General features: G+C 43.6%; 1 protein-coding gene across 1 annotated transcript in view; it reads left to right on the top strand.

Annotated features, from left to right (window-relative positions):
• The window catches only part of LOC143301468 (solute carrier family 45 member 3-like), a 49,844-nt gene extending 34,581 nt beyond the window's left edge, over positions 1-15,263 (top strand). The window contains 2 exon segments of the mRNA XM_076615778.1: positions 9,146-9,244; positions 14,850-15,263. Of these exon segments, the coding sequence (XP_076471893.1) occupies positions 9,146-9,244; positions 14,850-15,029 (279 nt within the window). The 3' untranslated portion in view covers positions 15,030-15,263.
• The last annotated feature ends 2,422 nt before the right edge of the window (positions 15,264-17,685 follow it).

Genomic DNA, 17,685 nt, shown 5'->3' with positions numbered 1-17,685 from the left:
AAATGTGGAAAAAAGAGACGACAGTTTGTATGTGTATGATGAATATGTGTGTGTGTGTGTGTGTGCATGTGTGCATGCATGCATGCATTCACACACGTGTGTGTGTGACGTGCATGATTTCTCTCTCTCTCTCTCTCTCTCTCTCTATGTATATATATATATATATATATATATATATATATATGTATTTACACCTGTAACAGCTGTTTGGTATCGGATCAGAAACAACATTAATCAATTATGCAGATTAATTATGCACGGAGAACACTTAAGACTGCCCTATAAAAGTGTTTCGTTGTTACCGGTGTTATAGCCGTGGTGTATATAGCATTCCAATTACTCCGTCCCAGGAGATGTAGTCAAAGCCAACTCTAGCATCACTCATGTGGAAAGAAGAGACGATCCCCCAGGATTTCAAAGATGCATCTATCATTCACTTGTACAAGCGAAAGGGGAACCGGCAAGCCTGTGATAACCATCAGGGCATTTCCGTGCTCTCCATTGCAGGCAAGATACTTGCCAGGATCCTACTAAACCGCCTCACAGCATACCTTGACCAAGGTCATTTGCCTGAGAGCCAATCTGGATTCCGGAAAGAGCGCGGAACCACCGACATGGTGTTTGCTACAAGGCAGCTGCAAGAGAAATGTCAGGAGCAAAATGCTGATCTGTTCTCCACCCATGTCGACCTCACTAAGGCCTTCAACACCGTGAGCAGAGAGGGACTGTGGAAGATCATGGCCAAGTACGGATGCCCCAGGAAATTTATTTCCTTGGTCAGCCAATTCCATGAAGGCATGCAGGCTCGAGTCCAGGACAATGGCGAAACATCTGCTCCTTTTCCTGTCACAAATGGTGTCAAGCAAGGCTACGTCCTGGCTCCAGCACTGTTCAGCCTCATGTTCTGTGCAGTGCTTACTGAAGGGAGATGGCGATGTTGGAATCGGCCTAAAGTACCGAACAGATGGCAAGCTGTTTAACCTCAGAAGGCTTCAAGCAAAAACAAAGGTCATGACAGACATCATCAGAGACTTTTTGTTTGCTGATGATTGTGTCCTCATCGATGGATCTGAAGCTGACATGCAACTCAGCGTCGACAAGTTTGCCACTGCCAGCAGGAACTTCAGCCTTACCATCAGCATGAGGAAAACTGAAGTTCTCCATCAGCCAGCCCCAGGGAAACCCCACGTTGAGCCCAACATCACAGTCAACGGTCAGAGACTCAGTGCGGTGGAGCGGTTCACATACCTTGGCAGCACACTGTCACGAAATGCGACCATCGATGATGAAGTGAACGTCAGGATTGCAAGAGCAAGCGCAACCTTTGGTAGACTCTATGCAAATGTCTGGAACAGAAGAGGCATTGGTCTTGAGACCAAGCTAAAGGTCTACAGAGCAGTAGTTCTCCCCACACTACTGTATGCCTGCGAAACTTGGACAGTGTACCAACGACACGCCAAGAAGCTGAACCACTTCCACACAACATGCCTCAGGAAGCTACTGAACATCAAGTGGCAAGACAAGACCCCAGACACGGAGGTGCTTGCAAAAGCCACCCTTCCCAGCATCTTCACCATCCTGATGCAGTCCCAGCTTCGCTGGGCTGGACATGTGGCGCGCATGCCAGACCATCGGCTGCCCAAAAGGCTCTTCTATGGCAAGCTGCAACAAGGGAAGAGATCACACGGAGGTCAGAAAAAGCGCTTCAGAGATACTCTGAAAGTCTCTCTGAAAGCGTTTGATATCAACCCTGACTCCTGGGAGGAATCTGCAGTGGACCGTGACAAATGGCGCACTGCTGTGCACAAAGGCGCCAAGTTGTGCGAGGCCAACAGGACTGCTGCAGCTGTTCAGAAGAGGCAGGCCAGAAAGTCACGGGCAAACAAGCTCCCTGACAGTGATATGCCTGTCTTTGTCTGCCCCAACTGTCAGCGCAGATTGGACTTTTCAGCCATCTGCGCATTCACAGATAAATTCATGAGCAACCCCCCCCCTCCCCTCCCCATACCCAGCTAGATGACAATGATGGTCATCATTGATCTCGCTGGACACACAGTCATATAGCATAGGGCTTGTTGCCTTTGCCATGGGGAAGAAAAGGCTTTTTTGGACAAAGAGGGGAGAAGTAAGGTAGGAGTGGTTCAGAGCACTCCTATTTCAGGCCAGGTTTTCATAGCACATCAGTTACATGCATGCTGAGATCAGCATTACCGCTTGATTGACACCAACCCCTCTCCTCCCCCCCCCCAACCCCCCTTCTTCCCTCACACACACACACACACACTGGCTTCCTATGCTCACACCCTGTCTCTCTTATGCATGTACACACACACACACACACACACACACACACACACACACACACACACACACACACACACACACTGGCTTCCTATGCTCACACCCTGTCTCTCTTATGCATGTACACACACACACACATACACACACACACACACACACACACACACTGGCTTCCTATGCTCACACCCTGTCTCTCTTATGCATGTACACACACACACACACACACACACACACACACACAAGCACATACACGCCCACTTGCATACACGCACACCACACACACACACACACACACACACACACACACACACACACACACACACAAAGAGAGCAAACATCTCTCAGCACCTCATGCAAGCCATCATGCATGCATTGATGCATGCAGTGTGTGTGTAAGTACGCCTGCAAAAGGGTGAAGGAGGGGGTGGGGCGAAAATGAAGACCACTGAAGGGTCAACATTGTTTGTGTGTAACATTACGCACGTAGAAGGTAGTTACAGCCATCTCTTGATGAAACATCGGTTGACTGTGGAAAACTGTGCAGAAGTTAGTTGCAGTGTTCATGTTTTCTCACTCTCCTGATGAAACACTGGTTGACAGTGGAAGAGTGAGCAGAAGATAGTCACAAAGTTAATACTTTGTCTGTCTATTTCCTCTTGAAACATTTAGCTGACTGTTGAAGGCTGTGCTGAAGTTAGTCGCAGTGCTCATGTTTTGTCATTCTCCTGATGAAACGATGGTTGACAGTGGCTGCCATTCTCCTGATGAAACGATGGTTGACAGTGGCTGTCATTCCCCTCATTCTCCTGATGAAACGATGGTTGACAGTGGCTGTCATTCCCCTGATGAAACGATGGTTGACTGTGGCTGTCATTCCCCTGATGAAACGATGGTTGACTGTGGCTGTCATTCCCCTGATGAAACGATGGTTGACAGTGGCTGTCATTCCCCTGATGAAACGATGGTTGACAGTGGCTGTCATTCCCCTCATTCTCCTGATGAAACGATGGTTGACAGTGGCTGTCATTCCCCTGATGAAACGATGGTTGACTGTGGCTGTCATTCCCCTCATTCCCCTGATGAAACGATGGTTGACAGTGGCTGTCATTCCCCTCATTCTCCTGATGAAACAATGGTTGACAGTGGCTGTCATTCCCCTCATTCTCCTGATGAAACAATGGTTGACAGTGGCTGTCATTCCCCTGATGAAACGATGGGTGACAGTGGCTGTCATTCCCCTGATGAAACGATGGTTGACAGTGGCTGTCATTCCCCTGATGAAACGATGGTTGACTGTGGCTGTCATTCCCCTGATGAAACGATGGTTGACTGTGGCTGTCATTCCCCTCATTCTCCTGATGAAACGATGGTTGACAGTGGCTGTCATTCCCCTGATGAAACGATGGTTGACTGTGGCTGTCATTCCCCTGATGAAACGATAGTTGACTGTGGCTGTCATTCCCCTCATTCCCCTGATGAAACGATGGTTGACTGTGGCTGTCATTCCCCTCATTCTCCTGATGAAACGATGGTTGACAGTGGCTGTCATTCTCCTGATGAAACGATGGTTGACAGTGGCTGTCATTCTCCTGATGAAACGATGGTTGACTGTGGAAAACTGTGCAGAAGATAGTTTTACGAAATTAATAGTTTGTCAATTTCGTGATGAAACATGGGTTGACTGTGGAAGACTGAGCAGAAGACAGTTGCGAAATAAATATTTTGTTTGTCTCCTCATGAAACATTGGTTGACTGTTGAAGGCTGTGCCGAAGTTAGAGCTGTAAAGTCCTGTTTTAGCATCCTAAATTAAGGAATCTATTTTAACGGGAATTTTCATGCATGAATGCGATTTTGAGGGTTATTGTACTCAAAATTGAAGTGGATTCAGTCACTTTACTAACATGCTGCCAACTTGCAAGTCCAAAATCATCTGTTATGACTTGTACATTCAGTTTGTGCCAGTCAGAGAACTGCTTTTTCCATGTTGTGCCCTGCAGTCCATGAAAAGGACTTAAACAAACAACATGGCGGCCCTGGCTAAAACTTGTAGGAAAAACTTCAGTCTAACGTACATGCATGTGTGTAGGTGTGTGTGTGTACATGCGAGCATGCATGCGTGTGTGCGTGGAGCGATGGCCTAGAGGTAACACGTCCGCCTAGGAAGCGAGAGAATCTGAGGGCGCTGGTTCGAATCACGGCTCAGCCGCCAATATTTTCTCCCCCTCCACTAGACCTTGAGTGGTGGTCTGGACGCTGGTCATTCGGATGAGACGATAAACCGAGGTCCCGTGTGCAGCATGCACTTAGCGCACGTAAAAGAAGCCACGGCAACAAAAGGGTTGTTCCTGGCAAAAATTCTGTAGAAAAATCCACTTCGACAGGAAAAAGAAATAAAACTGCACGCAGGAAAAAGTACGAAAAAATGGGTGGCGCTGTAGTGTAGCGACATGTTCTCCCTGGGGAGAGCAGCCCGAATTTCACACAGAGAAATCTGTTGTGATAAAAAGGAATACAAATACAAATACAAATGTGTGGAAACAAATGATGAACGCATAAAGGCAGCTCTCAGTCAGCTCAATCCAGGCAGGCAGTCTGCTGTGTGAATCACTCTGTGTTTATAATGCACTTAGAGCTTGATCTCTGATCAGGGATAGTTCCTATATCATTATCTTTATTGATCAGTCAGTCAACTTACTCATGATTTTCTGTTTCTGGTAGTTCAGAGATTGAGTTTTGTTTCTATGTGTTGTGCAATTAAAGAAAAAATCATTTCATAAAATTGTTTATTCTTACAGTAAACCACTCGCTCTTTCATTCAGGAAGTAATGTTCCGTAAAAGTGAAATTAAAAACTACAGAGAAAGAAACCAGCATGGATGTTTAACATGTAGTTGATGCACACAGAAGCTGTGTATCATTGCCATGTTGTTATCAACATGTAGTTGATGCACACAGAACCTGTGCATCGTTGCCATGTTGTTATCAACATGTAGTTGATGCACACAGAACCTGTGCATCGTTGCCATGTTGTTATCAACATGTAGTTGATGCACACAGAACCTGTGCATCGTTGCCATGTTGTTATCAACATGTAGTTGATGCACACAGAACCTGTGCATCGTTGCCATGTTGTTATCAACATGTAGTTGATGCACACAGAAGCTGTGCATCATTGCCATGTTGTTATCAACATGTAGTTGATGCACACAGAACCTGTGTATCGTTGCCATGTTGTTATCAACATGTAGTTGATGCACACAGAACCTGTGCATCGTTGCCATGTTGTTATCAACATGTAGTTGATGCACACAGAACCTGTGCATCGTTGCCATGTTGTTATCAACATGTAGTTGATGCACACAGAACCTGTGTATCATTGCCATGTTGTTATCAACATGTAGTTGATGCACACAGAACCTGTGTATGATTGCCATGTTGTTATCAACATGTAGTTGATGCACACAGAACCTGTGTATGATTGCCATGTTGTTATCAACATGTAGTTGATGCACACAGAACCTGTGTATCATTGCCATGTTGTTATCAACATGTAGTTGATGCACACAGAACCTGTGTATCATTGCCATGTTGTTATCAACATGTAGTTGATGCACACAGAACCTGTGTATCATTGCCATGCTGTTATCACACAGAAGCTGTGTATTGTTGCCATGCTGTTATCAACATGTAGTTGATGCACACAGAACCTGTGCATCGTTGCCATGCTGTTATCAACATGTAGTTGATTCACACAGAACCTGTGTATCGTTGCCATGCTGTTATCAACATGTAGTTGATGCACACAGAACCTGTGCATCGTTGCCATGTTGTTATCAACAGGATGGGCAATGTGTGGGGTTAGTCTCACACTTGATACTCCTGAACTGGCCTTCAAGTTCAGCTGTGTTTTAATAAAGTGTGATATGTATGTGTGTGTGTGTGTGAGTGTGTGTGTGAGAGAGAGAGAGAGAGAGAGATGTATGTATATGCCAGTCAGGATTATCTGACTTTGTTGCTTGTGGTTTAGGGAACAGTTCAGAGAGAGCTGAACACTGAACACTCTGAACTTTGCAAAGCAAATTTTATGCCATTTACTTGTTATAATCTTAATATACTTCTGTGTTTGAATTATTGATTTAGATGAAGAGAGAGAGAGAGAGAGAATGTATATACATGCCAGTCAGCATTATCTGACTTTGTTGCTTGTGGTTTAGGGAACAGCACAGTGATAGAGAGAGAGTGTGTGTGTGTGATAGATGGATAGATACATCAATAGATACATAGATAGATATATAGATAGAAAGAAAGAGAGAGAGACAGAGAAAGAAAGAGAGAGAGAGATGTATGTGTTTTCCAGTTAGCAACACCTGACTTTGTTGTAGTTTGGGGAACAGCAGAGAGAGAGAGAGAGAGAGGTGTATGTATATACCAGTCAGCATTATCTGACTTTGTTGCTTGTGGTTTAGGGGAACAGTTCAGTGATAGAGAGAGAGAGAGAGAGAGTGATAGATGGATAGATACATAGATAGAAAGAAAAGAGAAGAGAGAGAGAGAGAGAGAGAAATGTATGTGTATGCCAGTTAGCATCATCTGGCTTTGTTGCTTGTAGTTTGGGTTCAAAGGTTCAAAATACAAAGGTTCAAAATCATTTTTAATCCGAGAAACCCTATTTTGGGTACATGGAAACACAAGAGAAAAACAGGCCCACATCCTCAAGACGTGCCATCGCACGAAGAAGAAGAGAGAGAAAATAAGAAAATTTTAAAAAAAGAGGCGGGGAGGGGGGGGGGCGGGCGTGGGCACACATAGTGGAGCCCTAGGAACAGAAAACCTGCAAGGCCCACATGCACAAATGTAAATAAACAATCATCAGTTCAATATAAGGAGTAAAAAAAAAAAAGAAAGAAAGAAAAAAGGAAATATATTACTTGAAGTGTTTAGTACTGCTAACCTGACGTAAGAAAAAAGAATAAGAACATCAGAAATTATCGCACAGATTCAATAATAATTTTCAAAACTTTTGCCAGCTTTAACAACACTTTTGGAGTATTAAACAGTGTACTGAATTTCAGTGTGTTTGGTCATTTACAGTAAAATGGTTTTAAGAATGCTTTTCTAGTGTCAGAAAAGAACGAGCAGTGACCAGTGACTTATGAACTTGTGTTCCTTTAATTGTCCTCTTGTTTTAAGATAAAGATGTGGGAACATAATACATCTTCATGTGATTGCCGGTACTGTTGAGGAGAAAACAAAACATAGACTCACTTTGTTTACACAAGTGAGTCCAAAAGCATTTACTTTATGCTATTGTTTTTGTGGTTTTTTATTTAAAATTTTTTTTATTTGTTCCATTCTGTTTTGTTGGACTTGCGTTAATATTGGATATAAAACAAAAGAAGAGACAGTGTGTTCTGAATTGATTTCCTAATTGATTTGGTGTCAGGATTGTGCAGTTAAACGTTTTTTTGTGTGTGGTTTTTTTTTGGGGGGGTGGGGGTGTATACCATTAGTGACTGTAAGTGACACCACACATGTTTGTGCTTTATGAAAAACACAGAGAAGCTAACGGACATTCATGCACTCACAATCACATGCACACAAACACACACACACATACACGTCTGTCTGTCTGTCTATCTCTCTCTCTCTGTGCGTGCAGGAAGCATAATTTATCAGCTGGCCAGCTGCTGCATATATCTGTGCTGTTGTCAGCCCCCTGGGCAATAGTGAACACCGGCAAATTTTCACTCATGACATTCATTCACCATGAGAGTTTCATTTTGAGTGTAAACCGTGGATGATGATTTTTTTTCACTCATTATGTATGCTGTATGAGATTCATCATACAGGGATATGGACGAATCATCACCCGTGGCACAGGGTGTATAAGGGCTCTTTTTTTTTTTTGAAGTGTGGTGGGTGAATTTTCTGCCACGTTGTTTGGCGTGTGTAAAAAAAAAAATAAATAAAATAAAATAAAAAGTCGATGTACGTTGATAGGTTCAATTCCTTGTGGGTTTTCCTTTTTGTCATTTTCTGGGTGCACTTGTGTGTGTGTGTGTGTGTGTGTTTGTGCATGTGTGTGTTTGTGTGTGTGTGTGTGTCTGTGCGTGTGTGTGTGTGTGTGTGTGTGTGTGTGTGTGTGTGTGTGTGTGTGTGTGTGTGTCTTTGTGTGTGTGTGTTTGTGTGTGTGTGTGTCTTTGTGTGTGTGTGTATGTGTGTGTGTGTGTATGTCTGTGTGTGTCTTTGTGTGTGTGTGTGTGTGTGTCTTTGTGTGTTTGTGTGTGTGTGTGTGTGTGTGTGTGTGTGTGTGTGTGTGTGTGTGTAATGCTTTTGTACATGCTGTTTACATGCTGTACTATTTGTTCTGTTTTTTTCCGTAGTCTTACAATATTATTATTATGAACAGAGCTGTGAAATATGTACTGTTATTATTATCATTTATTATCATCATCATTATTACTATTATCATAATTGTTTTTGGTGGTGATGATATCATCATCATCATCATTGTTGCTATTATCATCTTTATTATTATTATTATTATTATTGTTTTTGGTTGTGGTGGTGGTGATATTTTCATCATCGTTGTTGTTGTTGTTGTTGTTATCATATTTATTATTATATTATTATCATCATTATCATTATCAATATTATTATTATTATTACTACTACTACTACTATAATTATAATTATAATAATTATTGTTATTGTTTTCATCATCATCATCATTATCATCATTATTATTATCATTACTGTCCTCCTTGTTATTGTTTTCATCATCATCGTCGTCATCATCATCATCATCACACCTATGATAAGCATGAACTGTGGTGTGTTGCAGACCTATTTCCGCGACCTGCCCAGCAGTGACCTGTCCAACCCAGAGCGGGGCATCGGAAGAGACATGGCCACCCTGGACTCTGCTTACTTCCTCTCTCAGGTGAGTCGCACACTTCGCTGGGGACAGAAAAACAACAACAGCGTCTGTTGAGAACATTTGACAGGGGAAGAAAAACATTCTGGCAGCTAGCTGCTGCAGTCTGTCTGGTCGTGGTCAGGTTGTGTCACTCCGTGTCCCTCCCGGCTAGTGTGTTTGACAGGGGAAGACAGATGTTGTTATGCATCACCCCTAACTAGTATGGTTGACAGTAGAAGAAACTCATGGTGGTCAGGACATAGCGTCCCTCCTGGCTAGTGTGTTTGACAGTGGAAGAAACTCATGGTAGTCAGGACATAGCGTCCCTCCTGGCTAGTGTGTTTGACAGTGGAAGAAACTCATGGTAGTCAGGACATAGTGTCCCTCCCGGCTAGTATGGTTGACAGGGAAAGAAAGACATGTCGCTATGCATCCCTCCCGGCTAGTGTGTTTGACAGGGGAAGAAAGTCATGGTGGTGAGAACATATTGTCCCTCCTGGCTAGTGTGTTTGACAGTGGAAGAAAGTCATGGTGGTCAGGACATAGCGTCCCTCCTGGCTAGTATGGTTGACAGTGGAAGAAAATCCTGTTGATGAGAACATAGCGTCTCTCCTCGCTAGTATGTTTGACAGGAGAAGAAAGATGTCGCTGTGCATCACCCCTAGCTAGTATGGTTGACAGGGGAAGAAACTCATGGTAGTCAGGACATAGCATCCCTCCCACCTGGCTAGTGTGGTTGACAGCGGAAGAAAGACATGTCGCTGTGCATCCCTCCCAGCTAGTATGTTGCGGAAGAAACCCATGGTGGTCAGGACATAGCGTCCCTCCCGGCTAGTTTGTTTGACAGGGGAAGAAAATCCTGTTGATGAGAACATAGTGTTCCTCCTGGCTAGTATGTTTGACAGGGGAAGAAAGATGTTATGCATCACCCCTGGCTAGTATTGTTGACAGGGGAAGAAAATCCTGTTGATGTGAACATAGCATCCCTCCTGACAAGTGTGTTTGACAGGGGAAGAAAATCATGGTGATGAGAACATAGTGTCCCTCCCAGCTAGTATGGTTGACAGGGGAAGAAACTCATGGTAGTCAGGACATAGCATCCCTCCCTCCTGGCTAGTGTGGTTGACAGCGGAAGAAAGACATGTCGCTGTGCATCCCTCCCAGCTAGTATATTGCGGAAGAAACCCATGGTGGTCAGGACATAGCGTCCCTCCCGGCTAGTTTGTTTGACAGCTGAAGAAAAACATTCTTGCAGCTCAGTACATGTTGCTCAGTGTCACTCCTGGCTAGTATGGTTGACAGTGGAAGAAACTCTCGGTGGTCAGGACATAGCATCCCTCCCACCTGGCTACTATGGTTGACAGTGGAAGAAAGATGTCGCTATGCATCACTCCCAGCTAGTGTGTTTGACAGGGGAAGAAAATCATGGTGATGATAACATAGTGTCCCTCCCGGCTAGTATGGTTGACAGGGGAAGAAACTCATGGTGGTCAGGACATAGCATCCCTCCTGGCTAGTGTGTTTGACAGGGGAAGAAACTCATGGTGGTCAGGACATAGCATCCCTCCCGGCTAGTATGTTGCGGAAGAAACTCATGGTGGGCAGGACATAGCGTCCCTCCTGGCTAGTGTGTTTGACAGGGGAAGAAAGATGTTGTTATGCATCACCCCTAGCTAGTATGGTTGACAGGGGAAGAAACTCATGGTGGTCAGGACATAGCGTCCCTCCTGGCTAGTGTGTTTGACAGGGGAAGAAAGATGTCGCTGTGCATCCCTCCCGGCTAGTATGTTGCAGAAGAAACCCATGGTGGTCAGAACATAGCGTCCCTCCCGGCTAGTTTGTTTGACAGCTGAAGAAAAACATTCTTTCAGCTCAGTACATGTTGCTCAGTGTCACTCCCAGCTAGTATGGTTGACAGTGGAAGAAAGATGTCGCTATGCATCCCTCCTGGCTAGTGTGTTTGACAGGGGAAGAAAATCATGGTGATGAGAACATAGCGTCCCACCTGGCTAGTATGTTTGACAGGGGAAGAAAATCATGGTGATGAAGACACCTGTTTGACAGGGGAAGAAAATCATGGTGATGAGAACATAGCGTCCCACCTGGCTAGTATGTTTGACAGGGGAAGAAAGATGTCGCTGTGCATCCCTCCCGGCTAGTATGTTGCAGGAGAAACCCATGGTGGTCAGGACATAGCATCCCTCCCGGCTAGTTTGTTTGACAGCTGAAGAAAAACATTCCTGCAGCTCAGTACATGTTGCTCAGTGTCACTCTGAGATGAGAACATAGCGTCCCTCCTGGCTAGTGTGTTTGACAGGGGAAGAAACTCATGGTAGTCAGGACATAGCGTCCCTCCTGGCTAGTGTGTTTGACAGGGGGAAAAAAAAAACATTCCTCACAGCTCAGTACATGTTGCTATGCGTCCTTCCCCTGGCTAGTAATGGTTGACAGGGGAAGAAAAACATTCCAGCAGCTCAGTCGTGATCAGGATGTATCGCTGTGTGTCACTCCTGGCTACAGCAGCTGGGCTGAGACGGGGTGTGTGTGTGTGTGTGTGTGGGGAGGGGGGGGGGGGGAGGTGGGGGGGTGGGGGGGGCAGGAGGGGGTCATGGTGCTTGGGGCAACCCACAGGGTCTGCTCATCCTTTGTTTTTTTTAATGATAATGATAATGATGATGGATGCTTGTTGAGCACTTTCCTCCCTGACAAGGAGCTCGAAGCGCTTTCCAAGAAACATTCATGATGAACATTATCATAATTATTACATTGATGATGTTACAAACATTAACAGCAACAACAATAAAACGATGATAATATTATTATATTACAAGCACTGCACACACACACACACACACACACACACACACACACACACACACACACACACACACACACACAGACACACACACACAGACACACACAGACACACACACACAGACACACACACACAGACACACACACACACACACACACACACACACACACACACACGTGTGCGCGCATGCTCACACATGCAAACCCAACACCCCTTGCACCTTTACAGTTATAATAATGACCCTATCTCTGCTCTTTCTCAAAATCACCATGTGCAAATATTTTCACACACACACACACACAAAAAAAAGATCAGTCCAGGATTCAGTGACACTCCATTCAATGATCTTAGGAGTCACTGACTTCTTCATTGCGTGGACACCGATGATAATGTGATAAAGTGTGTTACTGTCGAAAGAAAGGCTGATATGCTGCTGCCTGAAAGAAAGAGAATTCCTTAAAAAAATTTTTTTAATTTGAACTGTGGTGATACAGGTAGTGGACTGTGGTGATACAGGTAAATATCTACATAGGTGATGAACTGTGGTGATAAAGGTAAATAACTACTTCTCCCCAACCCCACCCGCCCTCCAATCCCCAGTTATGTCTCTTCAAGTCTTCTCTTTGTTTTTGGCATGAAATTATTTGCCGCTCGGCAGGGTGTATACAATTTATTGTCGCCGGCGACAGTTATCACGTACTTGTTCATGTCAATAGTGTTGAATAACAGCTGGTTTTTAACCGTGTACGTCGTTGTTTAATTATAGTGTGATATTCCCATCTGTTCTTTTACTGTGATTATCGCCACGGCACTGGTTGATTTGTGATTATTGTGTGACATTGATCAGCATGAACTTTGTATTCATGCATTTCATGTTCCTTTTGTATTCATGATGAAGGACTGTGAACGTGTGCAATCATTACATGTGTATGATTGCGATCATTGTACGAAAGGTCCTCATCAACTCAGCATTTCAGCATTTTATATCTTTCATGTGTTTAAAACCTATCTATAAGTTGACTCTCAGCTTCCCTTTCTCCAACACCACCCCACCACCCATGTCAGCTCGGCTTTGGATGGATGTAGAGTGGGAAAGGGAGAGTGTGAGTGGTGGGAGGGTTTTTTGAGAAAAGAGTGGTTATGAATGGTTTATGTTACTTGTAATATTTTTCTTTCATGTAAAACGCCCTGAGCTCTTAGTGAGAAAGGGCGCTATATAAATGTACATTCTTCTTCTTATTATTATTATCATTATTACTTTGATTGGCTCTGATTTTCGTGTACTGTTTGTGTAAAAATACACCACACGTGATTTTCTCTTTAAAAAAAAAAAAAGGAAAAAAAAGGTAAATAACTACATAGGTGATGAACTGTGGTGATACAGGTAAATAACTACATAGGTGATGAACTGTGGTGATACAGGTAAATAACTACATAGGTGATGAACTGTGGTGACACAGGTGACATAGGTAATGAACGTTTTAGGTGATGAACTGTACATGTAATGGACTGTGGTGATACAGGTGACACAGGTAATGGACTATGTAGGTGATGAACTGAGGTGACACAGGTGATGAACTGTACAGGTGATGAACTGAGGTGATACAGATATAAAAAAACTACATAGGTGATGAACTGTGGTGATACCGATGATGAACTGAGGTGATACAGGTGATGAACTGAGGTGATACAGGTGATGAACTGTGGTGGTACATATGATGAACTGTGCAGGTGATGAACTGTGGTGACACAGATGATGAACTGTGCAGGTGATGAACTGGGGTGATACAGGTGATGAACTGTGCAGGTGATGAACTGGGGTGATACAGGTGATGAACTGTGGTGGTACATATGATGAACTGTGCAGGTGATGAACTGTGGTGACACAGATGATGAACTGTACAGGTGATGAAGTGTGGTGATACATATGATGAACTGTGCAGGTGATGAACTGTGGTGACACAGGTGATAAACTGTACAGGTCATGAACTGTGATAATACAGATGATGAACTGTACAAGTGATGAACTGAGGTGATACAGATGATGAACTGTACAGGTGATGAACTGTGGTGATACAGGTGATGAACTGTGGTGATACAGGTGATGCACTGTACAGTTGATGAACTGTGGTGATACAGGTGATGAACTGTGGTGATACAGGTGATGAACTGTGGTGATACAGGTGATGAACTGTGGTGATACAGGTGATGCACTGTACAGGTGATGAACTGAGGTGATACAGGTGATGAACTGTGGTGATACAGGTGATGAACTGTGGTGATACAGGTGATGCACTGTACAGTTGATGAACTGAGGTGATACAGGTGATGAACTGTACAGGTGATGAACTGCGGTGATACAGAAGATGAACTGTGGTGATACAGGTGATGCACTGTACAGGTGATGAACTGTGGTGATACAGGCGATAAACTGTACAGGTGATGAACCGTTGTGATACAGTCAATGAACGGCGGTGACACAGGCGATGATGACACCAGTGTGTGTGTTTTGTTTCTCCCAGGTGATCCTGACGGTGGTGATGGGGGGCGTGGTGCACGTGATACAGGTGATGAACTGTACAGGTGATGAACCATTGTGATACAGTCAATGAACGGCGGTGACACAGGCGATGATGACACCAGTGTGTGTGTGTTGTGTTTCTCCCAGGTGATCCTGACGGTGGTGATGGGGGGCGTGGTGCACATGATACAGGTGATGAACTGTACAGGTGATGAACCGTTGTGATACAGTCAATGAACGGCGGTGACACAGGCGATGATGACACCTGTGTGTGTGTGTTGTGTTTCTCCCAGGTGATCCTGACGGTGGTGATGGGGGGCGTGGTGCACGTGACGGGCACGGTGGTGAGCTACATGGTGACCGCGGGCACCTTCGGCCTGCTGGCCTGCTTCTTCATCCAGAACATCGTGGTGTGCCAGGAGGACATGGAGCAGCACTTCTTCTTCCACCGGACTCCCTCCTCCTCCCTCTGATCCCGCCCCTCGCCTCTCGTTGCTTGTTTTTTGTTTTTTTGACTCACTTGTGTGAACAAAGTGAGTCTTATGTTTTAACCCGGTGTTCGGTTGTCTGTGTGTGTGTGTCTGTCTGTGTGTCCGTGGTAAACTTTAACATTGACATTTTCTCTGCAAATACTTTGTCAGTTGACACCAAAATTTGGCATAAAAATAGGAAAACATTCAGTTCTTTCCAGTCATCTTGTTTAAAACAATATTGCACCTCTGGGATGGGCACAAAAAAATTTTAAAAAGAAGCCTAATTATATGCAAACTGCATTTACTGTTATATTTATATTTTTTGTATTCTCTGAGCTTGGCACTTTGATCTGATATTCCGACCCAACAACAAGAGCAGTCATTATTATCATTTTTTGTTCAAACAGGAACTTCTTTTGCTAAGCATGGAAGTTTTATTTATTTTGCAAACGTTTTGGTGCAGATAGTAAAAAAGGGAAAGTACTCTGTAATTAATGCTAGGGGACTTAATTTGAATCTGGTTAGGACTTTTTTTCTTTCTTTTTTTTTAACGCAAAGCTTTATAATAACAAATACAGAACACATTTTAACGATCAGATTTTTCTTTTAAGTGTATCACAAGTGAGTCTTGAAGGCCTTGCCTCTCTTGTTGTTTTTGTTTTTATCCTTGTTTTGTTGTTACTGCTGCTGCTGTTGTTGTTGTTGTCTTGTGCTCCAGAATTTACTGGTACGATGGCCAGGTTGTTGGTGACCTGTGTCCCACACGGGGCAGCAGGCGTAATGGTGGTGCAGAATTTACTGGTACGATGGCCAGGTTGTTGGTGACCTGTGTCCCACACGGGGCCAGCAGAGGTTGTTGGGTGGGTGCTCCAGAATTGGGGACGTTTTGTTTTCTATATTTCGGTGATGAATGATGATCCTCATGATGATGGAGGGGGGGGGGTGATGAAGATGTGCTGTTGGTGAAGGTTTGGGACTGATTTTTACAAGGCTGCGCTGCGCTCTTGTGATACGTCCCAGCGTCAGCCAGGTTGGGAGATAAACTACAGAGACACCTGCAGTGTTGGTGATGAAATTTGAGCAGCGCTGCAAAAGACGCGTCTGTGAAGTGGATGATCCTTGACTGTGTGGTCTCAAGTCTTCTCGTTTGAGCCTGGTAGTGTACTCAGCTCTTGGTGGGGAAGCTGGCCACAGGATGGAAAGACGGGGATGGAACCCACAGTCTCCCTGTGATCAGTCTGTGATGCTGACCACTTTGCTATGGGCGGCTGGTGATCTTGCCTTTTTCCTTTCCTTTTTTTTTTTCTGTCTCATCCCTCACTTCCTCCCACTTTTTGTTGTTGCTGCTGTTATTGTTGTTGTTGTTGTTGTTGGGGAAAATGTCCCAAGTGGACTGAATACAAATGAATACATATTTTTCTTTGTTTTCTCTCTCTCTCTCTCTTGGATTATATGCTCATAAGTATTGGTTTCAAATTAACCCATCCATGCTCTCCCCTTGTCCGATGTGCGGTTTTATTAAGGAGGATGAGTTACATTTCTTGTTTCATTGCAAAGCCTACGCTGATATTCGTGAAAAATGTACTGTGTTTAAAACATGTTCTGCAAAGAATGAAGATCTGTGCAGTGTACTTAACATACATCAGGAAAATTCAATCCAGTCTCTGGCAAAGTATATTGCCGAAGCATATAATTTTCGAAGAATAAACATCACTCACTGTTGTTCTTTAAGAAATTGACTTCGTAAACTGGATGGTCGAAATTATGTAGATTCCTTATCAATGGATTTCAAAAATGGTATGTTTTGAATAGACGTTCAAAAATGGTATGTTTTGAATAGTCGTTCCATCTTTTTTTAGAACTATTTTGTTGTTGTTTTGATTGTACCCCCATGTCATTAGGGCTGATAAGCTATTGACATTAAAACAGTTCTCTCTGTCTCTTCAAATATTCTGTTGAGTGGTGGAGAGGATAGGGGGATGTTTTCATGACATTTCATTTTCAAGTTGCAGAATTAGAGAATAATTCTGATGGAAGAAAGTTGTTTTTTTTTTGCTATTGATCTTTTTTTTTTTTTCTTTCCATGGGTGGGGGCGGGTCTTTACTTGTTTGTTTTGCTTTTTGTGTAGGCAGTCACTTTGGGCACAAGATGATACTGAATGATTTGTGTAGGCAGTCACTTTGGGCACAAGATGATACTGAATGATCATGTAAAATGCTGCTGAGAACAAACAACCTGTTTTTTTGTTGTTTGTTTTTTTTGTTGTTGTTTTTTGTTTTGTCTAATGACAGTCATTGTTGGGGGTAATGCTGACTGTATGTAAACTGATACTAGAACAAATTCTTTTTGTCTCCCAGAACAAATTGCTGTGTGGGAAATAAGTTTCTTTTTATCTCCCAGAACAAATTGTTTTTGGGAAACAAATTCTTTTTGTCTCCCAGAACAGATTCTTTTCGTGAAAACAAATCTGTTTTGTCTCCCAGAACAAAATCTTTTTAGAAAATAAAAATTCTTTTGTCTCCCAGAACAAATTCTTTTGGGAAACAAAATGATGATTTTTGTGCCCTCCTGAACAAACTCCTTTTTGGAAACAAATGTTTTCTGTCTCCCAGAACAAATTCTTTTTGACCCCCCCACCCCCACCCCCTTTGTATT

Source organism: Babylonia areolata, chromosome 27, assembly GCF_041734735.1.
Source record: "Babylonia areolata isolate BAREFJ2019XMU chromosome 27, ASM4173473v1, whole genome shotgun sequence".
Classification (NCBI taxonomy): Eukaryota; Metazoa; Mollusca; class Gastropoda; order Neogastropoda; family Buccinidae; genus Babylonia; species Babylonia areolata.
This window is presented reverse-complemented; position numbering and strand designations above follow the sequence as displayed.